At 37.1% G+C, this 25,109-nt stretch overlaps 1 protein-coding gene and 2 long non-coding RNA genes across 7 annotated transcripts in view; 2 read left to right on the forward strand and 1 right to left on the reverse strand.

Annotated features, from left to right (window-relative positions):
• Positions 1 to 9,640, reverse strand: part of PALLD (palladin, cytoskeletal associated protein) — a 213,311-nt gene extending 203,671 nt beyond the window's left edge. For 3 of the 5 annotated variants that reach the window (XM_009474784.2, XM_087736094.1, XM_087736097.1), the window contains exons 1-2: positions 5,189 to 5,324; positions 1,155 to 2,201 (exon numbers count right to left, since the gene is read on the reverse strand). In XM_009474784.2, coding sequence (XP_009473059.2) covers positions 1,155 to 2,200 — 1,046 coding nt within the window. In that variant the 5' untranslated portion in view covers position 2,201; positions 5,189 to 5,324. Of the gene's footprint in view, positions 1 to 1,154; positions 2,202 to 5,188; positions 5,325 to 8,632; positions 8,820 to 9,499 lie in introns of those variants that run through there. The other 2 variants (XM_087736095.1, XM_087736096.1) reach the window with 2 other exon arrangements.
• Positions 9,641 to 14,390: 4,750 nt separating this feature from the next.
• On the forward strand, positions 14,391 to 17,047 carry LOC148051433 (uncharacterized). Its single transcript, XR_015700033.1, has 3 exons — positions 14,391 to 14,540; positions 15,670 to 15,759; positions 16,805 to 17,047. It is a non-coding gene; the product is annotated as an uncharacterized LOC148051433 (long non-coding RNA).
• Positions 17,048 to 19,933: 2,886 nt separating this feature from the next.
• Positions 19,934 to 24,603, forward strand: LOC148051434 (uncharacterized). The gene is made up of 4 exons (XR_015700032.1): positions 19,934 to 20,099; positions 20,856 to 21,005; positions 22,936 to 23,068; positions 24,530 to 24,603. It is a non-coding gene; the product is annotated as an uncharacterized LOC148051434 (long non-coding RNA).
• The last annotated feature ends 506 nt before the right edge of the window (positions 24,604 to 25,109 follow it).

Genomic DNA, 25,109 nt, shown 5'->3' on the forward strand with positions numbered 1-25,109 from the left:
CTGTACATGTGACTATGTGCAAGCAATCAGGGGTAACTTAACGCAAAATATTAGGAATTTCAAAGTGTTGAAAGACTTCACAGCAAAAGATATGAAGAAATTGAAAGCACAATGAGTACTACAGGAAAGTGATAGCATGCTAAGTTCCTTCACGGAAATGTTGAGAACTTTAAAAGAATTATGTAGTCTTTAGATGTAACTAAAGAACCTTACAGGAAGTCCTGAATGGGGAACTACAAATTCTATCCTGTCCAAATATGACTTTTTGGACAAAATTTTCCTTTGAGAATATCAAATGTGCTCAGTTGACTTGAAACCAAAATAGATTGTGAGTAACTATTAAACTAGAGGTATAATCTACCTCTGTGTGCGTTAAGCAATCATATTAGCATTAAGGCTCAGACCTGTGAAGTGGCAAACACTGTCTGTGCAGTGCTGGTTGACCTTAATTTCTATTAGCTTTAGAAGGAAAGGAAGACAGTGGAAAGTATTACGAGTTATTCAGCCCTCACTGATACTGCAAATGTGGCTTTTATAACTGTTATAAACACACGTTAATAAAGAACCTAAAACAAACTTACACGGCAGTTACTTTTATGTTTTGTCATCGAACAAAAGGAAATGCACATAAAAATTTCACTACAAAGTATCAAAAGACATTTTGAAATGGGGACCATCTTAATGTCTTCTGGAAATTTCCTACACAAGAAGATATTTGGCTAGATTGAGGTTATCTCATAGTATGGACCCCAAATCCCATTGGTATGGGCCCTGGGGACATTCTAATTAATTGACAGTAAAAACTGTATCGACTGCCTGATACATGCTCTTCAGGGGCAAACTGTGAATTCCTTCACCTAGGTTAATGAGGTCACAGTCACACGGAATGTTGTTAGAGCCAATTCTGTTTCTAATTTTGCCATGTAGCTTTTGAATCAAGTAGAACTTCATGGCCCAAGCAGAAAACAATGAAACACTCTAAGAAAACTGAAGAGGTCAGCATCTGTTATTCCATGTGCTTACTAACCACTGCATGATCCACTGTTCTTATGTGACTACCTCTAAGCAGGTCCACTGTGATACCTGTCCTTAGGTATCTTCCACAATCAGAAGATGATGCTATCCAGTGACTTAGTTGAAAGGCATGCACTTACCTGACATCAGGGACTGGGTTGCCAGCAACTCTGCATTCCAGCAATACTTTGTTTCCTTCAGCAACTTCCTGGCTCCGGAGCTTCTGAGTGAATTGAGGTGGTGAAGATTGATTCTCTTCCGTGTTGATGGAGGGACGGCAAAGGACCATTTTGCTCTGAGCGAAGCTCTCCCTTTCAGAAAATTGTTCTCCATTCAGATGAATCCCAGGTAATTTTGCTTCAGGCTCAGTCTCTTGATGTGGCTTGTCAAACTCCTGGTTCACTGAGGTACTTACATCTGGTTGTTTCTTTTTAGGAGACAGGTATCCACTGTCTGGAGAAGAAGAGTCCCCATCAGGACTTCGGCCTCTTGTCTTTGCTGCCTGTCTAAATATAGATGACAGTTCCTCTATGAATGTGGCAGCTTTGTCACACAGCTTGTTCCTGAAAGGAACTTCTCCCTGGGATGCCGATTCAGACTTTGGGTTTGTCTTAGGCACACCTGGACCATCTTTCTCCAAATGTTTCAGGTTTCTAATAAAGCTGGGACTAGCAGTTAGCAAAGGTGAGGTGCTTGCTTGCCTCCTGGAAACTGTGACAAAACTACTTGCTGTCTGAGGTGCGGTGGATTGCTCTTTCTGATTCCCTGGGAGAACGTGACTTGCAGCAGATGAAGTCAGACTACTTGCTTGAGGCCTCTGTAATGCATCTTGCTCACGCAGTTTGGTATCCCTGGAAGAAGGATTTTCTGGAGTGCTAGAAAGAGCGGTGTTGAAATAATGAGTAAAGTCTGGTGCTGCATTCTGATCCTCCTTCATGGAATTGGCAATGGCTTCCCGAGCTATGTCAAGGCTCTTACATATCTCCTCCTGGGTAAGGAAGGCAGAAAGTTCATTTGAAAATTCCCCATTCTGTATGTCTGATAGGGAATCATAGAAAAAGTCACGGTAGGATGAAGCTTCTGACATATTTTCAGGATATCCCTTATTGGTGCCTCTCTCTGCACAGTAAGCCTCCTTCAGCATTAAGGAAAGAGGTAATGCCTGGCCACAGCTTCTGTCTTGCATCCTGGAAGACACAAATACAATTCCTTAACAAAAAAACAAACAAAAAACCCCCAAACTTGTCAATAAAAAAAACCCCTTGTTATACCCTGGTTCCCTTAAGCTAGACAGAAAACTGGAAGAGCAGCAGAACCCAACGGTGCATGAAATATTTGAGGTAAACCTTGGTTTCTATTAGAATGGGCCAGGGCTGGAAATTGTCTAGGTGGAAATGAGAGCACTTAGGAGTCACTTTTCTCATGCCTCTTCCTTCAGAACTATGAAGACATCCTTTGTCTGTACATTGCCTAGCACAAGCTTAATTCCACTGGACCAATCTGAGTGATTTGTTATTTTACATCTGAATTGTTATTTCACATCAATGCTATTACACTTTTTCTGGTTTTAGGCTTACAGTGATTTGGGGAATATATTTTCTCTTCTCTTTCCAATACACTGCCTTCCAGACACTAAACTATCAAATTCCAAGAGGAAAACACTGGTCTGGTTGAAACCATTATGAGAATCTACACAAGGATGTTTGGATTAGAAATTCCAAGTTATTGTTTAATGTTGATAATGTGTTTAATATTTTTTTACTTCTTGTGTTAACATTTTTAACTTCTTGCCTTTCAGTACAATTTAGTAGCGCTTTTCTCAACACTGATAAGTGGAATATCAAACTACCACATGCTAAAAGTAAAACACTAAAGAAATAGATTTCACAACCTATGTGTCATTCTGCACCACATAAGTGTATAATGTACCAGTTTCACAAAGTACAGAAACATCTATACACCTCCAGTTGTCCCATGTGATCTTAGAGAGGATAAATGAGCGTTCTCTGCCTCTGTAAAGCCAGCAAAAAAAGACATCAGGGAACTGCTCTTTTCCCAAGGGAAGGATCAGCCTGAAACTCTTCTTACTGAAATTTGTCCTGCTGGTCATTAGATCAAGGGTGATCTGATCTTAAAAATAATTGCTGCTTCTGCAAAGCATTTAATTGAGTTGAACATCGGTGTTTTTAATTACCCTTGAAAATTCTCTTCTTGTTATGATAATTTCTATAAGATTAATTCTGCCCAAGATTTTAAAAAATACTATATTTTCTCTTAATGGTCCAAGGTATTTCTGCACTGATAGACAGGCGGTTTGACAGTCATGAGATGCACTCGGATATATTTTACATCAGCTTGTGCAAGCTCCAGTTACCTTTAGTCACTTCACCAGGGCTTACCCGGCATGTAGTCATTAACTGACTGATAGATTACTGGAATTCTTGGCCTGGCATATGCATCTCTTGATATGCCTGCTTGTCTTGCCAACAGATTACAACTCAACACATAAAAGAGAAGTATAAGAGAACCAAAGCATTTTAGGATTTGATATATGTTTTTATAGAATACAGTGATAGGCTTATTCTTTGCTGGGATTTCATCTTTCTTTCCTTTTGTATGTGTTTACAGGGCAACAAATTTAGCAACCATGCCAATCGCTTGTCAACAAAATCTAAAAAAGTATATACAGTATAACTGACTACCACAGAGCAGCTTTACAGAATGAATTTGAGAAGCCAAGCAAACAGTTGGTCTAGAGGCTCAGCTGTTAAGGCATAAACTGGATGAATGCCAGGGAACCAAGGGTTAAACCTGGAGAGTTTCTGCCTCCTTAATCTTAGTTATTTTTTAAAACTTTGTATTCAAATGAACAAAGGTGCTACTTTACTATTTAATAACTAATATCTGTGCTTCAAATAATATCTTTAGTTAAATCTGATTCATACTGGTTCATACTTGCTCACGTCTCAAAGCGATACATTACATACTCAGATAAACTTCTCTGACTTCCAACACCAAGCTGCTCTGGTGTTTCAATGGGTTATGGGTCAGAGGACAGTTTCACCTATTGCTAGCCACCTGACACGATGATTAAAATGCATGTGTGATGAATTAGCGTATCTCCTCCTCATACTCAGTTTCATGCTGTTTTGTCACTCATTAGAAAAATATAATGGCTACATATGTCATAATTTTCAAAGCCCAATGTCTAAATTTAGGTAAATCAATCTGTAGCTGGGTATTTAGATAAAGTCGATGAATTTAAACGTGTGCTCGTCATTGACAATTTCTAATGCTGATAAGCCTTCTGGGTGAGAAAGGTCTGGTGCCTAAAAATGGATTTATATGTCTAGCTTTAGACAGCTGAATGGAAGCTTCCAGTATAAAGACTTTTTTTCAGCCACACTGTAATACATAAAACCACTATTCTTTTAGAGCAACTTGTAACCACAGTGAACTGGAGGTGAAGTATCACTAACCCTATCAAGTAGCATATAAGATCATAATTAGAAATTTTGAATGCTATTTCTAGCTTATCCAAGTTAGACTACAATGTATTTATAACAGTTTTCATCATTGTTACTCATTAGGTAACGTGCAAAGCCATATACTATATCATTTAAAGACACAAACATAAAATACAATGTTGCATGCAAATGAGTGCTTAGCTATACTTCCAGCATTATTGAGTATAAACTATTATGGGGTCCTATTTGCGATATATTTAAAAATTACTCACAGGTAAACACACATTTTAGTATCACACTGTTTAAATACTTCAGAAAATAATGTAGATGCTCTAAGGAACAATATGGTAAATAGTAAGTTCAAAATATACTGGATTACAATAATCTCAGAAAACATTTGAACAATTAATCAAATTAAGGTTTTCAAGAGATAAATAATGAAATACGGAAAACCGTAGAAAATCAAAGCACTCATTTCAAGAAAAGTATAAGCATCCTGACTTTGTGGAACATGTCCAATGAAAAATTATTACTTAAAAAAATATGACCCAAAGCCAATCTGTTCAAAGGAATAATATGAAGGAAATGTATCTAGTAAGATTTTTTTTTTAAAACAAAAGGCACATATTTTTCCTCTGAATTTTGAAATCCTGCAAAATAACTGCCCAAAGTACAAAAATTAAATTAGCAGAAAATATAAAACAGACCTTACAATGAACAGGCCAATATGAAGAGTCTCAAGTATAATTAACAGCAGGTAAAGTTGGTTTTTTCCTTCTTTATCTAAGTAGGCTTAAAGTTGCTCCAGCTATTCACTGAAGATTGCTTGGTCCTCAGTAAGCATTGAGAAGACTGTAGCCTGTGCATTACATCTGTCCTCTGTGACTATGTAATTCTTACCCCACTCATCTATATTTGGTAACTGAACTCATGTTTCAGCAGACTGACGCTATCTGGAATTCCAGTAGAAGCAATGTTAGGCCTGGAAGTGGCACAAAGTTCTGTGCACTTACTACTCAGAAATTCAGAGAACTTAATCACTTAAATGAGCAATTTGTTGTATTTAACACAGTATTTTAGGCTGGTTTAAAATATTATTCTGGAATTTCAGGATGTGATTTTTGCTCATTATTAAAGGGCCTACCTCCACAGGTCATAGAAAACACAGTGTGCGAAAGTTAATTCTTGAAAAATAATTTCTTTCTACAGCATTTTGTCTTAACAGATTTTAAATTTTTTAACAAAAGTAACTATTTTTATGACAATAAATAAAATAATTGGCTTTTTCTACTAAAAGTAGCTTCCTTGTGTACCATAAAATCTTCCAGGAAAACAAAAAAAACATAGAATCATAGAATCATTTAGGTTGGAAAATACCCTTAACATTTTTAGAGTTACCAGCAGAAATGGTACATCTTTTTGTAATAATAGATAATTACTAATCTGTAATCATATACTACACTGTATAAATAAATTTACCTACTGAATTTTCACATCTCAAATGAAGTAATCCTATCATCAAAAAAGACATATCTCCCTCAGAAATGACACACAAAATCCCTGGAAACGTGTTTAAAGAGTCTTTAAAAAGACCCCACAACTCTGACACATGTATTAACACTGAAACAATCAAAATGCATTTCTGGTTTCAATAGCCTTGTAGAGTGTAATGAGTAACACAATCAGCTCTCCCTTACTGACTTTGCTAAGGAAGTACTTTCACCTCATTAAGAACTCCTGTGAGAGTTTTGTCTCAGGGAAGAAAAATTTTCTGTCCAAGAGCACGCTTGTGCCTTTTCAGGCACATCATTTCCTTCGACACTCAGTGAAAGGGAGAAGTAAACATGAAGACTGCTGGTTTAATCTACAGACTTTATCACATAATTTCCAGAAATAAAAGCAATGTGTGGGTAGGATTGTTTCTGCCAGATCACAGCCTATTGGGAGTCAAATTCTCTAGAGTAGACAGGAAAAATTGTAGCTCCAAGTAGGTGTTATAGACCTCCATCCCTTTTGCCAGTGTCCATTTTATCTGCTCTCTGATTTGAATTCATTTTGTGAGCTGACACTTGTTCTTAGCTCAAGGTCTTCTAGATCCTGCCTTGCATTTTTTACTGAAGTCTATTCCTTGGCAACAATGGAAGTGCAGCAGACCCATAGTTGTGACAGAAGTGCACAAGGGACTCATAGCTCCCTGTTGGTCCCAGCCCATCTTTATGTGTTACCAAGTGCTGGTATCACACATTTTATTTCAGTGGTTAATATAGTACCTTTCATTGCATCTTCATACAGGCAATTACTGTCCCTTAATCAGAGCTTCAACAGATTCACTGTTGGATTAGGAACACTTACTTACTTCACAATGTATACAAACCCCATTCTTATGACATGGGATCCTTACCATGTTGTAATTAAATTAATAAAAAGGATTTTATTTCATGTCATTTTACAGTAATTTCAGTGTGTCACATAAGAACAGAATCATCATTCTAAAAATTCCAGGCTAAAAACTGTACACAAAAAAGCAGCTGGTCATATAAGAGTTAACCACTGTATGCCTAATTTTTAAGCAGTCACCCCACGGAGTGGAATCCAGGCCCTGTGTCAGGCACCAGCCTCTCCACTAAATGCATAAGAGTTAGCCACCTTGGAATGGTAGCCAAAAATAGCCTGCATATAAACAGCAACAAACTGCCTCAGGCTATCTTCAGCACTTTCTACAGGGAGGGGGTGGATGAAATCCTGGTTCTTGGAAGCATATGTTTAAATTGTCACTTCTGGGAAGAAAATGTATCTGCCTGGAGACACCTGCAGAGACCATTTTTAAAGGAACTGAGCTTTTATGAATACAGTTGCACTGGTGATTTGTGTAAATCAGGTATGACTATTACTTTTTGCACAGCACGATAGAAACATTTGCCCAGAAAGTGGAAGATCTGTGTTCAATTTATTCCTAGTGGCTTCAAGTGTTAACGTCAACTGTTACTCGTCATAACTTGCAAACTTATTAGGGTAAGGTTTTATACAGCTGTAGTAAGCTATGAAGACATTTTCCCAATGTCATTCTACTAAGACTTAGGGAATGCTTATATCCTTTAGCCTTTGCTGAATCTTTTACAAACTTGCTTAATTTTTGATCAAGACCTTACATTTTTGTTGCAAAAATAATGCATATGCTCCTTTACAAAAATGGTAGACAGCAGTAAATCACTATAAGCAAATGCCAGAGGGACTAAAAATTTGGAACAATTACATATTTTGAAAGATAAACATTTGCAATACTATGCAATGATGTAATAATTTAGCATTTACATGTAAAATGTAAAAATTAATAATAACATATGAACGAGATAAAGGATATTATGACTGATATGCTCACTCCATTCCTATTGTAGTACTGACGAACAGAACTCCATGGAGATACTACTTTTCACTACTGATAGATTTGATGGAGCATAGTTAGACTGGTCTCCTGAAACTTTAATAATAGTTTTTAATACTAGTCAGCCCAAGTCATTCAAAACCTCATGTCACAAACTATAAAGCTATTCTGGTTATACAATCTTTCCATTCCATCTGATGAAGATGTTACATGGTGCAGAAGATTTTCATTGTTAATTGGGCGAAAACCAAAATATAATAACAAGCATGGCTCTTCACCCTAGTAATTCATGTACTGACCTGAGAAAGCAGAAAACCTCTGTTATGATCCCTGCTATTTTGTGTTTTACTCTAAATAGCAACAGGATAAAATACAAGTAGATAGGTAATCTCCTTTCCAAGACCTAAAGTCAAACATCAGTCTGTAAACTTCAAATAAGAATCTTTAAGAGCTGCTTCTACTTTAAGTAGCAGAGACAGATACAACCCCTTTTACTAGTTGCCACAGAATCCTCCAGTTATTTTGAGTCGCTAACAGACATTTTTCTCCACCTTTGAAAGTTTAAAAAAAAAAACCCCTCTGGTCGCCTGTTCTTAAACATACTGGGTCACTGCCTTGCTGCAGTTTGATGCCATACATAGCTTTGTTATTTTGTTTTTCCTCAGTATGCAAACATGTTTAATTTTGCTTGTAAATATATTTGTAAATAAATTAGTTACATAGCTAGAGCTAATCTGTGTTTTTTATAGAGTGCATTGGAAGTACCTACCTGTTGTATATATACAAAAGTGTCAAACATAGTGAAATAGTCAAGCAGTATCAATGGTACTCAAACACCATTTTTTCCAGGTTTCTGGAAGAGTTTCTCTGAGGATTTTCCTAGGAGGAAACTGTAGAAGTGCAATGGAAAAGCTCATACACCTTCAGTTTTGCTTGCAGTGATACCGGTACTTTATCTAGAAGAAATATAACAGTTGTTAAAATTAAACTGTTAAAAGAATAGTAATAATAACTCACACCCTTCTTTTACAGAATACTTCATCAACAAAGTGACTGAGGGGCTGCAAGTAACCACCATTCAATAAACTTAAAAATATCACAACTTTCCACAATCACCACAGCTGAGAGTAGGAAACCGTAAAATGGAAAGGAAGGCTAATAAGCAACTCACAAAGAAATAATACTGTTTCTTAAACTGAAGAAGAGATGAAGGCTTCTCAGTCCAAGATCTATGGTATCACACCATAGGTTGCTGAGGCAACCTACCTCAGACTGAGAAACCTGTAATTCAGCTTCCCTTATCCAAAGACTATGAGAATACTTGTAATACTATTCTCTCTCAAGGTGCTGTATTTTTTAATCTATCACTAGCCAGACAGGTAAAAACCGAACTCACGGACAAACTGCCACGTTACTGGCAAGTGTCTTTAACACCCCTTAAAATCTCAAAGGAATTTTTTTGGGAATTTGCCCCCCGCCCCGTGCACTGTGATCAAAACACTTTTGCATCTGGGGCTGTGAAGCACACTGTGCCCTCACAGGATTTAGCACGAAGATGCAGAAACGTAGAGCAAAGCTATTCCATCCTTGCCAATAAACACTGCGCCTGGGGTGACGATATCCCTGCCCACGTTACCTGAGAGCGGGCAGCGGCCGGGGCTGGGCGGTGCAGTCAGCCATCCGTCTGAGCGTCCGAGACCGGCAGCCCCTTTGCTTTTTGCCAGGCCCCGGCGTTCATCAAACTCCCTCAAGGTTCGCGACGCTGTTACACACACAGGTGTCTGAGTCTGCTTTTCGCCTTTTTAAGCCCTTCCACTCACAGGCCTACGTATATATATGCGCCCAGTGGCACAATACGAGGCTCTGAAGGAGAAAGGCGGGAAAGGGGTTGGTGCTGAGAGAGAATAGGCGGGAAGGGGGTTGGTGCTGAGGGAGAAAGCGGGAAGGGGGTCAGCAGCGGGAGAAGCGCGGCGGGCGGTTGCCACCGGTTGAGCGGCGGCACTGCCGGAGACGAAGAGGTCCAGGGCGGACCCAGCGAGAGCGGCTGCCTCAGGCGGGGAAGGGAGCCTGGTAACCCCTCTGGGTGAGGGGGAGAGGGCGGGGAGCGACCGCCGGAGCCCGCCGCCCTGTCTGGCTGTGGCGCGGCGGAGGCCCGCAGAACGAGGTGGGCTGTGGGGAGGTGTTGCTGTGGAGTGTGCTGTCAGACTTTTTGACCAGGGACCAGCATGTTCGGCCCTGCGCTGTTGACACATTTCTCATTGCGATTCCTCCTCAGAACAGAGAATGTGTGTAGACAATCTGATTTACAGGTACTGATGTTTTTGTAATAAAAGTCCTTAAAAATCCATATAGGCTAGGCTCGCATCTGTGCAGAAGGCCTAGAGAAGGCCTTTTCACTGCCTAATTCCGTTAAAATATTTAAGGCATATTATATAATAGTATTAAAGGACACGAAATGAGGTGTCAACAAACTGTGGAACTGAGAGTCTTCTGTGGTTTGCGTAGAAAGGCCATTCCAGGTTTTAGCATTTGGGAATGTATACAAATAAGAATTCAAGCAAGTCTCTAATCAGCTGATGTAACTGAAGCACAGAAAACCAAGAAATCCATCTCCTGTTGAATTAGAAACATGTGGGAAAGGAGGGAAAGGTACAGGAGGCAGGATTGATGCAATCTCACAAGGGTAGAGAAAACAAAGGTAAAATCTGGCAGTGTAGCACGTGGCAATGTACTTGCAATTGGATAGTCTAGATGTAAAGATTTCAGATTATAGGATAAATTTAAGAAATCTAAGCACCCTTTTTAATGTATTAGCTCAGTGTAGTCCTACATAATTTTCTAAGGAAAGAAATGAAATAAGTTACAACTAAAACACTGTAGTGGAAAATCTGTGTCACAAAAGTAACATTCTAACTTTAGCAGACGGATACCTCATATACTGTTTGAAAGAAGAAAAGCAAGCCATAAGTGTTAGGTAGTTAATTTAAGTGTCCTGGCTGTGCAAAGCAGAATTAACACTAGTCTCGTTCTTAATTTTAAGAATTTTCTTTTGAGGAATCCACATTCAAGACCTTAGCTGTAATTTTGTCTAGTTTTGTTTACCTTAACTGCTTCAACTGTTACTCTTCTCTAAGTTGATTTTGTCCTGTATTCTGTAAATGTTAGTCATATTCATATGGCTTTACCATTTCTTTTATTTTGTAAATTAATTATACTTGTTATCACTCCTGGTACTGTATCTGAAAAGTTATCCATCCCTCTATGCCCTATGTGGTATGGAACTCCTGCTTTAAGTATGTGCTTCAATCCCACTCACATGACCTTTTACCTGTATACCTCTGTGAAAAATATATTTCAAACAAATCTGATTTTTTTTTTTATAAAAACTGTTCGCACTTACGTGTATCGTAAAACTCATAGCTGGGCGGTGAGGAAAATGCTTTATAGCATCACATGGCATCTTTTTATGTTGCGCGTACTAAGTCTTTGTCAATGCAGCTCAGTTAGACTTTCCTCTTCATAAGGAAAATGATCTCCATTAGATTAATTTTAGCTGCAAGCCTATAGTGCATATTTTACGTGTTTATATTCACAGCCAGTCATGTACTCAGATTCCTTCTTAGCATGTGAAATGTGTTTGATCTAAGCAGGCACAGACGGCGCTGAAGTTCAATACCAGATTAAAGCCTCTTTCTTTACAAGGAGATTAACTTTGAAAAAGGAATGTGCCTCTTTCAACAAACTGTGAAATGCTGATCTCTAGGAAAATAAATATTTACTTCTCTTTTCTCTTTTATCATAATACAGCTTTACATTACTTTACCTTTTTAACAGCTATTGCAAGCTGTCTTTTGATTATGCCAAATCCATTCTCTGTGGTCTGTAGGAAGACTCAGCCTGCCACCTAAAAACATGTCTGGTGCAAGATAAGGGTAGACAGCTGTGTATTGCTGCCAGAAGTCATAGTGCTAAACAAAGACAAATGTGCAAGAATGTGACATCTATACTTCTGGAAAGAGGAATGAATGCTGAAGGAGGAACACTGAACAGCTGATTACTTCCGCTGTTAACCTCAGTAGGACTAAATCTAAAAAAAAAGTTAAAACACAGCTGGCTATATAGAATGAACTGCTGAGAGATTTGTCAGTCACTAGCTTCTATTAGTGAGACACTTAGCTTGGGAGTATTTTTGGAAAGAGTTTCCATGGAGTTGGAGAGACTTCAGGCCTTTTGCTTTTTTCTGATTGGCCAACAGACAGGTGCTGAAAAAGGTGGTGGCAGAAATATTCCAGACGTGGTGAATATCGTTTCGACAAGCAACGGCAACTTACTTTTTGGTTTATGATAGGCTGTATCATGTAAAAATATAACAGAATTTTTCCTTTCTTTCTGATGTGAAACAAAAAGAGGTCAAAGCACCAAATAATGTTGGTTGAAAATACAACAACCTGTGTTTACAAATTGGGAGTGGTGTATTCTACCATAGCACATGTTTAATGGCTTAAAACTAAAACCATATATTTTTTTCTTCCAGGGTGAAGCATTCTACGTACTTCTGATTTACAAGTACATGTTCTATGTTCAAAGTGCCTCTGTTCTTCAAATAGAAATTTATTATTCCATTGTAAATGAATCATTTACTTTTAGAGATAAATCATGTAACAAACAAATTATTTTTAAAAACAGGTGCTTTTAGGAATGACATAAAGTAAGCCTCAGAACTTGGGAGAACGCAGGACCGTTTCAGTGGCAATGAAAAGTTGTGTGGCAGCACTGAGAATCCTTGTTATCTCTTCATTTCAGAGTCAATTTACAGAGCTTGGACCTTCAGATTGAATCCACTGGTTCTATCAAAAGCAAGTTAGAATTTTGACAGAGTATTGATTTTGTACTTATAAGTGCATCTCTCTCTAGGCATTACAGCTTCAGAGCCAAGGACTAAACATTGTGGGGTACAGTCCTGATACTTTGGCATTGATGGACTGGAAAAATGGAAGTCCAAGATTTTTAAGTAAAACAAGCTGTTAAACATGTTCTCTATTTAGGCAGGATTAAGCCTTTTCCTTTTCCTAAACAGTGATCATTTCTGGAGGGGAAAAAAATAAAATCTGCAGAGACAAATTGAGTGCATTTAGAAGGCAGTGATGAAAAGCTGTGTAAAAATATATTCCAGACATAACATGATAGGTTCTACTCACCGTCAAACGTGAAAAATGCATGATGAGATAATGCACGCGTCGCTTCCTGTCCTGTTTGATACCTTGGTTAGAATCAAGATACAGAGGCAAAGTATGCAGTTACCTGAAGGTATGTGTTTGTATGCTTTAAATTCTATAGCATCAGATATGCACCTTGTATTGGATACTCTCTACCAAAAAAGGAACAATTAATTCTAAATTCATGTATTTCATACTTGTTGAATGAGATGTCATTTGAGTTTCAGTGATACTTTATACAGCGATTTTCTGGTCCTTATATGAAGCTGCTGGTATTAGTCTAGAAAAGGGAGTCAGAGTGATTGATCAGTGAACTAATGAACTGTCTTTAAATGGTGAAATGTACAGATAATCGTGCAAAATATTCAACCAGTCAGAGGAAGAATGTGGACCTGGGAGGAAGCAGCCCTGAAGAGCCAAGACCACCACCCTTTAATGATGATGCAGGTGTGCATATGAGAGTTAAAAGCTGTCAGTGAGATGGCTGAGGGAGCCACTGAAACAATGATTCACCCAAGTGGATTACTGGAAACAACACCTTCAGACTGTTTGGAATACAATTTCTGGCTTTACCATCAAAATTTGACTGGATCCAAAGAACCTGCAGATGAAAGACAGGAGGTTTTTGTGATGCTTTCACAAAAGGCTCTGAAATTCTAAGATGCTGTTTAAGCAATCTAATACATATATTATTTGCTTTGAAATTTGGGCAAGGGTAAAACCTTGCTATAACCCACAGAACTTGGGTAATAAATCTGTTACTGAAAAACTTTTTGCAATAGCATTAACTATATTGTTGCACCGATGGTACAGACAGAAATAGAGGCAGGTCTGGTGTGCAAAATTAGGATCCAACGGAACCAATCAATCTAGATTTTACTTTACATAACAAAAGGGAGGGAGGGTGGTGCTCTAAACAAAACAAACCAAACAAGCAGCTGCTTAATTCACTTTGTTGCCACCCTCAAATGCTAAAACAATGCGAACAGGCTGGAGAGTTAGAAAGTTTATGTTGATACAAACAGTTTTAGAGGAGGAATTAGATATCTTTTATATGGAACTGGGGTAATAATTATGTATAATATATTTTTTTAAAAAATCCCTACACATGCACAACTACAATATGTAAATACACAATGTTGAGGAATTAGTTAACACAAAACTTTTATTATTTTGAGGTAATTGTACTTACTGTATGAGAATATATTGCACAGTTTTGTGATCTGTGGATATATAACTTCTATGTAAACAAGCCATTACCGCATTCTTATCTCTATCTTTAATAGGATTATTCTGGAGTATGCATTTTAACTCCTAAATTGAAAGCAATCTTATGAGTGAGTCTCAGGAATCGAAATTTAAAGCTTCCTCTTGGGATGTGCTGTCTGTGAGTGTTTAGTCGCAGAGTCAGCTACATCAAAAGGCCATAAAAGTTGCCGCCTCTCCTTTGCGGACATCTAGGTATGTTTGACCAAGAACTCTCTTCTTACCTTTCTTCTGCAAGTTGAATGGATGGTGTAATACTCCAGCAAGCATTGAAGCCTAGCGGGTTTCCTGTATAGCCAATTTTGACACTCTTCATTTTCCTGGGCACTTGAACTGGTGTGAGTGAGAGTGAGTTTGCGGTGTTGGGAGTTGCACAGAAGGGATGGCAGAGACTATGCTTAGGGTTGTTGGTGTCCATTGACTTCAAACCCTGATGAGGTAAATTAGTAAATATGATTTACTAAAACTTATAACAATAGTTAGCTTTCATCTTTCAAAGTTCCGTTGACTTCATTTACATCGTTATTATTTAACTAATAAAGCTTATAAGAATAATTTTTTGTCTTAGAGATATCCAGAAGATGTAATATGTGGAGACAGAACACCTCTGTCTAATAAGCATATATAAAATGAAAGGTGACAGTCATGACATCTGCAGTTTGTTTTCAAAGTGGAAATGATAATGACAATCTCACAGCTAAAAGCTATGAAGAAAAATTACTATCTTTTGAAGATCAAGGCAAAAATAAAAGTGACTGCAGAGAATTTTCAAATACATTTTCTTGGAGAGAGGAAATAGAGCAGATCTTGACAGTCAATGAGTTCAACAAAAAAGATTTCAAAAAATCCAGCTAATTCTCTTTTGTGTTTATCAAACTTCCATGTGGTTTGAGGAAGGTACTTTAATCAAAACTTTTTTTTTTAAGTTTATTACAGAGCTTTTATTCTAAGTATTTCCCTATTGTTAGAACAGACATAATTGTTCTGATACTTCACCAGCATTCTACATGGATAGGTAAGAGTTTATGACTTAAGAAATGTTGGTTTTAACTAAATACCTTAATTTTTGGTCAGTTTTAAGTCAAGTAGGAACTGATGCCTGTCATGTACAGACTTCAGTCCTTGCACAAGGCTTTCAAGTTGCTAAATGTAACAGCTTTGAAAGCAGACTGCACATTTGTTCAGGCCTCACTGCTAAGGTCTAATAGAGGCTGCATATGGTATACATGACATAGTACTTGTGAAGGAACAAGGCAGAAGGAAATTAACCTAGTTTATGCATTCATGTCCTAAGTTCCTATGTGATTTCATTTTCTTTCTGCAGGCAGACTTCATTTTGTCATTATCTGTTTTCTGAATGTTTGGCTTAGCAGCCTTAATGTTATTCTTGTATGTTGCATCATGGAATAAAGGGGTACGTAAATATGATTGCATAATCCTTGTGATAGTTTTCTAAGACTTTCTAAAATTTCACTTTTAGAATTGCACAGAGGTATATTGAATGGACTAGTGTTTCATCATATGATGTATGTGTATAGGTTTACTTTAGTTCTTAGGTTCTATCTAGTACACTGACATCTGAGTGATTGTTATTTAATACATTCAGACACACATTTCCTCAAAAATACAGTTCAAAATGTTAGCAAGACTTCATGATAAAGCTCTTCAATCTGCCATTTGTTTAGTGATGCAAAGTGATAAAGGATCAGTACTGGTCCTTTATTGGGCTTGCAGCCCTAACATCTTTTCTGAGCATTTCTTATGGGGAACAGAGGCCTAAAAGCAGGGCCATTCGCACTACTTATGTGTGTACAACAATTATTTTGTTTCTTGGCATTTTGTTTCTTGGCTAATACACAGAAAATGGGACAGGGCAGAGGAATGCCAAAGGCATATGAGGGAATCAATGTTCTAGGTATTACTATTATTAGTTTAATTAGCAAATGAGTGGTGAATATTATTCTTTTACAAAGGTTGTTTATTCTAAATATCATTATAAGTTTGGATAGTAGCCGATACAGAGTGAAAATAAATAAATTTGTTTCAAAAAGTTTGAATAGTACAATAAAAAAAAGTTTCATTTAGTCTGAATATGTGAGGTAGGCAGTTGAATATCACTGCTGTTTTGTGTGTTTGTTTATTAACCAACTTGTATGTATGATAAAGTACATATGCACCCTTTACTCAAAACAAAGATTAAAGAGTTCTCAAAACCTTAATATAGCTTTGTCCTTGGACAGGTTTTCTTCACTGTATGTGGGTATGTTTCATTATCACTGGGTTACTACTGGTGGCATATGCGCCAACTATGATTTCGTTTTGAAAACATTTTATATGAGAGAAAATGCAAACTGTAAATCAAATTTATAAAGCAATGAACATGGAATTTATGGAAGACATTTAGCATTTGTAAACTAAAATTTCACAAATACTTTATATGTATTTTGATTTATTGATAGAATTCAAAAGCAGAAAAAAATCATCGAAGAAAACCAGAAAAGGATGAAAGATGAAGAGGAAAAAAAAGGAGCAGAAAAAATGGAAAAGCCTTTGCATTGACAACCAAATTAAACAGAATTCTAGGTCTGGAATAAATAAGTTAAAAGATTTCCTGGAAACATGTCAAAGGAATTCTGTGAAATGTACTGCAGAAATGTCTGGTTTGAATGTCTGTTTTCAACTGTGGAAAGAACAATCCCTAGATAAAGGTAAGAGTACATATTTTTGTGGTTTCTTTGGAGGGGATGGCAGGAATTAACTGTATGAAGACTGGAGAAGAACATCCTAATAAACTTTGCCTATTGTAATGGCATAGTGTTTTCATACTAACACCAGTGTTTTGTGCACAGCTTAGATAAGTTCAAGAAAATCAGTTTGTGAGAGAGGCATATTCTGTATTTTAGGTGTTTTCTAGGCATTACAGCAATTCATCAGTTTGGCGTCATCTCCATTTTGTAAGTAGTAGTTTTTTGTAATAGGTATATTGCAGATTATGTTGGGCGAGCTGAGTAACAGAAGAGGAAAGAATGCTTTAAACACGTTAAGGCACACAATAGACCCATATTGTGCTTTTTGAGGGTGTTTTTATTGTGTCAAACTTGCATATCTTAGTTCATTTCTGTTTCCACTAAGTTCATAGCAGTGATGATGAACATATGTTCTTCACATGGTGAAAAATAAAAATGGTATAAAAATGTCCATGAGTGAGGTGTGCATCCACTGGGTGTAATGGCCTCTCTTCTGCCTAATCCTCTTCCTCCACAGGGTTAGCCAGGGGCTCTGGTGCTGCATCAGGTGATGCATCGCTATTTTGTGGTTGCCCAGACCCACAACCCATTCAGTTTGGGACTGTTGATGCTGCTCAATTTGAGCTGTTTTGATGAGCCCCCGATACATTCTCTGGGAATGAAAGAAAATAATAAACAACTTGCAGTAGCCTTTGCTTTGACCCTTTTCAGGCTAATCATTTCTGTTCTTGTACATACCAGCTTCTTATGGCAGCTTTTCGTTTTGTTTCCAAGCTGGATCTCGTAACAGATAAAGGTTAGCCTGTCATCAAGTTAATGTAGAATAACTGGGAGAGTAACACCTAGCAATGAAGCGGTGACAAGAGTTAGGGGTGGGCTGACATCAGTAACTATTTAACCCAGATCAGCAGGTGCCTCTAAGGTTTATAGGACTGGAGGCCTGGAATGATAGGGGTAGACCAGGGGAAAATGCATGCTGCACATTTGCAGACTGAATATGCATGCATTTTCGTTTCCGAGTACATCTATCACATATGCTGATTTCTGTACATATTGGGATATCTGAGAGTCACTGGCTCCTGATTTTTGAAAGTTTCTTCCATTAGGGGACAGATTCCTAAAAGCAAAAGTATTGAATGTGACAATCATTATGGCTGGCTTTTTTTTCCCCATGGCAGAAGTGTGAAAAGTCTAAGAACAGCTGTTGAAGCAATGAGAAGAATCCATTCTCTACTGGATAAATAGCATGATTTACTAGAGACAACAAATTATCAGAGGACTGCCAAATGCTTTAGATGTTTTGGATTTGAGAATTTGGCAAACAGTCTGGATTGTCCACAGGTTATGTCTATTAAATAATTAACATTTTTCATTATTCTATTTTTCCTATATATATTTGCTGCTGCGTAGTTGGTACTGGTTTTCTCAAAATATTAAGTTAAAGCAACAACAATATTAGCAGTGAAGCCCCTGATAAAAACTTCCTTACATTGCAGAATCAAGAACTGTAAAGTTCAGAGATATATTATTTATAATTGCCTGTACTACCTGTTGTAAGCAAATAATGGAGTGAAAGTTAAGATTGTCCTTCCTGAATTTGCGCAGAAGCGCAAAACCTCCATAGAAGGCCTCTTTGATAGTATTTTAAATGTAATTCACTATTCTTTACAAGGAAAAAGGCAAGAACAAATTTTATTACAGGGGACTGACTCCATAACATGTTATCACCAAGGCTTTAACCCCTAAACCTATGACATTGCTGCCATTTGCAAATGTTCTTAAATGCCTAGCACAGCATGGTTGACTGCATGTCAGATAGTGGTGCTTGATACCTCAAGAAGCACTTTCTCTCTGAAGTGTGTAAGCTTTTATAATCAAACAACTTACTGTCCTCCAGCAGTTTGTTCAGATCTAAGTGACTCTCCAGCAATCCCATTCACTTCCAATTTATGAGTTCGATAATACTCTCTCTAAGTTATGCTGCTTTTTCTTTTCTGAAGGGCACATACCACCTTAGCAGGCCAACTGTGATTTTCTTTGCTCTTTTGCCTAATTAAAACTGCTCCAATCAATGAGGGGTAAAATTCTTTTTCTGCTAGTTGAAGGGATAAGCAGGTGTGATTTAAGGCAACCTCATCCACTGTGCCTGTGTATCGTTTAAAACTTGTAATTGGCAAACATTATGAATAAAGATACATACATGGGATTATTATATGCCACCCAGTACTGCATCTTAATTGAGACTAGGTACCATGGTAATCAGCCATTTGGGGTCATAATAGGTTTGAGATGATTGATCATCTAATCCTATCATTAGGGGTTCCTATTCAGGATGGAAGGTTGTCTTGTCTCTTTTCCCCTGTAAGAATGCACATTTCAATGTAAATATCTTTCAGATACCGTAATGGCTTTTTGAGTTGTTTTGAAGGCCAGTCTGAAGTTCCAAAAATTGTACTCCTTTTGAATTCATTTGCATTTTGTAGGCCTCCCTCACTAAGGAATATAGGCCACTGTATCCATATTTGGGAAAAGTACGAAGCTTGTGAACTGAAATCCTTAACAGAATGTCAGATAATTTCCGATATATTAGTATGTGCTTTATGCTGTTGCCACATCTTGTTCTTTTATCTATTCAGTTTGCAGTTGCTTTTTTAAACTTTGCTTAACTCTTCCTACACTGATGTCCACATAATTTGTATGGCATTTCTCCAATTAGTTTTGTCAAGCTGGGATGTACTTTGCATTTGGCACCTGTTTTTACCCGCTTCGTCAAGATTTCATTTCTTTAAGAATTAAAGTCTGTCCAGAATATTTTCTAGGTCCTTGGATGCAACTGAAAAATGTACTAAACATCTACAGAATCCAGAGCACAAACAGAGGTTTCCACGTTTTCTGTTAGCCTGGGAGTAGCTCAATTTCAACTACAGCACATGGGCCATTACTTGTTATGAGAAGAGAGGAAGACAGAGATCCCAGGGTTCAAGGTTTTTATCCAGATACATGGCAGGTAATACCATACACTGTGAATTTTATTTAATATGCTTATGTTTATGGGTGTGCTCAGGAAGACACTGGTATTATAAGAAATGAAGTAATTTAAATTCAAAGATAATCTTGAGATATTGATACAAGATTACTCTGACATATATCTTTGAGCCAATAATTATTTGAATAGGCTCAACAAAGAAGAGTGAAGGTGACATGTATTTTCTCATTCCAGCATTGTTCATTTCAAAGTGAGAGAAGTCTCAAGTATCATGGGATTGCATTAAAAATAATCAGATCAAAAAAAATTTTATATTATTAATTTCTTAATTTTCTTCTATTCAGAACTTTGAGATATACCTGGATTATGTTTTCAAGCATTTTCCACCAAAAGTGAGAACCTAAAAACAAAATGGGTATTTCCGATCTCCAAAAAACCTCATTTTTTCTGGAACAAGAAAGGAAGAATATTCTAAAGCTGAGATACTGTGAGACATGATAAATTGATGAGGACTGATAGAAGGAACTAGGAGCTTTTTTCATGGTATCATGCTTTAGTAATGTTGAATAGAAGGATGACATCAATTAAGGAAATATAAATTTTCTTTAAGAAGGAAATTCTTTCCTTAAAGAAGAAATTGGTGAAGAAAAGAAGAAAAAAAAAAAAAAGAAGAAAATATTGACCTTATATCAGTGAAATGTTTTAATTGTGTTTGTGCAATTCTGGATGTATCACAAGAAGTTTTCTTAACTTGCCATCCATTTGCTCCCTTTTCAGCAAGAGATTCTTGATATTGTAGATGACAATAAGTCTGCAGGGATTGTTGTCCGTACTTTATCAGTGAAAACCTAGGCATCATACTACTGCATGGAAAAAATCCTGAAGAAAAGCAATGAAGGGGTAGTTGTGTATGTTGCTCTCACAAAGGTATGGCTTTACTACTTTGTGTAGCTTAATACAAAATAGTAATTCACTGCAGTGTTACAATATCATCGTATGTGACCTAGTGTAGTTACATTGGACTTCTTGAAGCTAAGCTGACGTGTGCAGGCTGATGGTCTAGCTAGCTGGAGTTAAATCCTTAATTTTCAGCATATAATAAATAAAGACAAGACAAAACTCAAATGGAAATCAGAAAAAAAGTTGACAGGTGTTTACTATGGCCTCTACAATGTGGCCAATCTGATGTTTTGCAATCTTTCTTGCATTCAGTATAATCCATCTGTCATTATTTTCTTATATACTTAGCATGCTGAGTTGCTTTATATTACACCACATCCTTAATCTCTATAAACTGTATTTTGAATTGACTTTAGTATACAGTAGTATACTGCTGTATTTACAGTAGTATAGCATGGGTAGTTCAGTGATCACAGAATCACAGAATGGTTGAGGTTGGAAGGGACCTCTGGAGGTCGTCTGGTCCAACCCCCCTGCTCAAGCAGGGCCACCTAGAGTATCTCCAAGGAGGGTCCACAGAGATTAGGTAGATCCATTGCCTTTTTGTAAGATGCACAGTTAGCAGCACGGCAGGGTCTAAGAAGTTGCTGAACTGCTTTTTAGATAGAGTCCACAACCTCCCTGGGCAACCTGTGCCAGTGCTCAGTCACCCTCACAGCACGACCCTCTGACATATCAGCCACTCCTAGTTTTGTGTCTTTTCCCAAAAGTCAGGCTCTTGTTAACCAAGTATGGGCAATTATTTGTAATCAATTTAATAAAACACTGCCAGATGGCTTAGCAGTGAGTGGTGTTTTCAGATGGGATTTTCGCCGTGATGTTCTCAACTGTCAGGTATGCTATATTATTTCAATTATTTAAAAAACATATGATTATTCAAACTTGGGCCTATATCAGTATTGAAAAGTTCTATTTCTAAATTGTGAACTTCCAAAGAAATAAGAACATACAAAAACTAACACTGTTGGACAAGGGATGACATTGTAGAACAAATATGCTCTCATTAACATCACAGTTGTCTCACCGAGAAATGCATATGTACCCTGATTTAGCTCTTACTGTAACTATTTTATTGAGGTGCCAGCTGTAAGATGTAGAATTCCATCCCAGAAATTAGAGATGTAAGTTACTGAGCACCGTCTCATATGGAGTTCAGGATCTGGAGCTTTTCTCCAGACAATTTCCTTCCTCTTGCACTAACATCCATACGCTTACGCACCTGAACATACACATGTGGACAAATAACTACATATACATGCTTATACATGCAGGCGCACAGAAAAACACAAAGTAAAATCATTCTGTGTATTACAAAAATGAATAAACACATATAATTGGCTACAACATCATGTCAGGTTTGCTTACTTTCTAGTTGTCTTATTTGTAGTTTCCACTTACCTTTTCCAGAAGGAACTTTTTGTCAGAATTTGCCTATCACGATAAATCCTGAGGGGAAAAAAATGTATAAAATAATACAAATCTGTATTTGGATTGTATTCAAAAAGGTGATGGATTGAATCTGTGGGCTCTATCTAAAAAGCAGTTCAGCAACTTCTCAGACACTGCCGTGCTGCTAACTGTGCATCTTACAAAAAGGCAATGGATCTACCTAATCTCTGTCTGGTCAGGCACAAACTGCATAAATGAGGAAACCTCTTAGGCACACAGCAGGCCATTTACATACTGTTCATCATCTGTCACCCAATGGCTGTTTAGACAAATGGAAATAAAAAATGTGTTCCTTAGTGACAAAAAATCATACCGTTTTAGCAGGGGATTCTGCACTAGTTCTTGTTGTTGCTGTTTTGAAGAGTTTGCCAAATTTGTACAGCTATATTACATCTGCTAGAAAAGTAATACAATGCATTGTATTTCAAATTTTTTTTGATGGATACAGAAAGTAAAGAGATGTTGGCAATATGCTGAGAGGAAAGAAGAAGAAATCTCCAGTTTGTTGACAGATTCCAAAAAAGGAAGGTGAAAACAGAAAACTACCAAGACAGTAAATAACATGTACAGTGCTAGACTGGGTAACTAGGGGAAACTAAAATATCTTTAATTCAAAAATTGGTCTCTTTTAAAATACAGTTATGTTTTTTAAATATAGGAATCTTAAGTTTAGGCACTTAATTCTGTATTTAGAATTGAATGGCATGTTTTTTCTGCATACTTAGTACCTACAGTTACCATGGATATAAATGGGAAAGTAAGCATCTTTGCAAATATGGAGATTTCTGAACAGCACCATCAGAGGCCCTGAGCCAAGCCAATCTAATGGTTCGCCGGGGCAAAAAAGGCCGCCCTAGTTTTGTTTCTCCCCTTCTCTGCTCTCTTTTCTCTCTCCTGTCCCAGCTTTGTGAGCTACCCTATCTCACACTGGGTCTGGTACTGGTCTGGCTCCACAGCAAGTGAATTTATGAAGACATTGCAGGAGAAAACTAACCCAAGAAAGAAGCGAATAGTTTTCTACCATCTTAGTGAGCTGAATCAGCAAATGAGTGACAGAAAGAAAACTAGAAAAGGGATGAGTCTGTGTGGTTGAGAGTGAGCAATGGGTGGAAAAGGAGTGAAAGAGAAGAGCTGAAGGAGAGGTATTATGAAAACGAAATATTCCCAGCAGCTACAATGAACTGTCATCAGTTCATACATAGCACTAACTTGCATTTCACTACAAAATACATTGTGTACAATGGGGAAGATAGATTGAGGCTCTCCCTCCCTCTGCTGCTCAGTTCGGCCTCAGCAGCTGCAAGTGTAACTATACTTGTACTGATACAAGACCGTGGGGATGGGTCACTGACATGATCCAGGCTGAAAATAATCCTATTCTTTATATGCTTATATTTAACTTTGTATTGCTTAGTGATCTATGTCAGAGCAAAGCCCAAGAAGTGCATTCTAGGTATCACTGAGAAGTTGATAATCTACAGCTTTAAGCATGCCTGTATTCAAATGCTGACTTTTAATATTAGGATTAAAAACCCTAAATTATTACATTGCACTATGAAGAGAGATACAATGATTTAGTAAAGTATGTTCCCTGGAGAATGGTAATTTTGTCATCCATCACTGCCATCCATGTGCTGCTTTTAACCGTGAAGCATGTAAGTTAAATAGCAAAAGTAAATGGAATTAAAATGTAAAGAGATTAGAAAATGTATTTTTAAGTTGTTTCATAACAAGAATAGGTTTCCTGCTTAGATTGTCAGATGCAGGAATGTTACACAAACAAATAATTAAGGTTCTCAATGATGAATATTCCCGTATCATTTGGAGCAGAGTTCAAAATCAGACTCTTTTGATGGACACAAGTGTTAAATAGAAATTTTCTCTTTCCTGTTTTAAAATGCATGCTGAATTGCAGGCATCAAAGCCAAAAGTATAAATATCAGAGTGAAAAAAATTTCTTAAGGCATAAGAATGAAAAAAATCACAAGAGTAAAAAAAAAAAAAATTCTTTTTTGTAGTTTGAAAATATGGTTTCCTTTCAGACCTTGCTTTATCACCACGAGAAAGTCTTTTATTATATGACACAATGGTAAAAGTCAGGAAAACCTGGACAAGGGCCCATGTAAGTACACATTGCTATTATTTCTACAGTTAGCAGGAGCAGGTGTTTTGTCAGTGAATTTTCATGTTCACATTTTCCACATATTTTTAAGGAACTGAATCCTTAGGAATTTACCTGCTTTAAAAATAACCCAGTAATGAAAAAGATAGATGCAAGGAAATATGAAAATTAATTGAAAGAGGAACGGAAAAATTTGATTTCACATAATAACAAAGAAGAGGTAATTGCAGTTGTTAATTTCTGTAAGAGTCGTCTTCAGGTAAAACTAGAAAATCACATTTAATGCAAAATCATACTTCTGCTACCAAGAAAGTTCATTCACAACATTTTTTTTTCTCAAAATCAATTGTCATCCTTTTGGTAATAAATATATACAAATCCTGCTAATTTTAAGGTTTTATACCTTGATGACAATCTTTCTTAAATGTACAGAATTGTACAGAAGGTACTTGTTTAGTTTGTGAATAATCGTAAAGTTGCCGATATTTTTTTAGATGGTA

This window comes from Nipponia nippon, unplaced genomic scaffold (assembly GCF_047370975.1).
Source record: "Nipponia nippon isolate SJK-2023a ecotype South Korea unplaced genomic scaffold, ASM4737097v1 scaffold_6, whole genome shotgun sequence".
NCBI lineage: Eukaryota > Metazoa > Chordata > Aves > Pelecaniformes > Threskiornithidae > Nipponia > Nipponia nippon.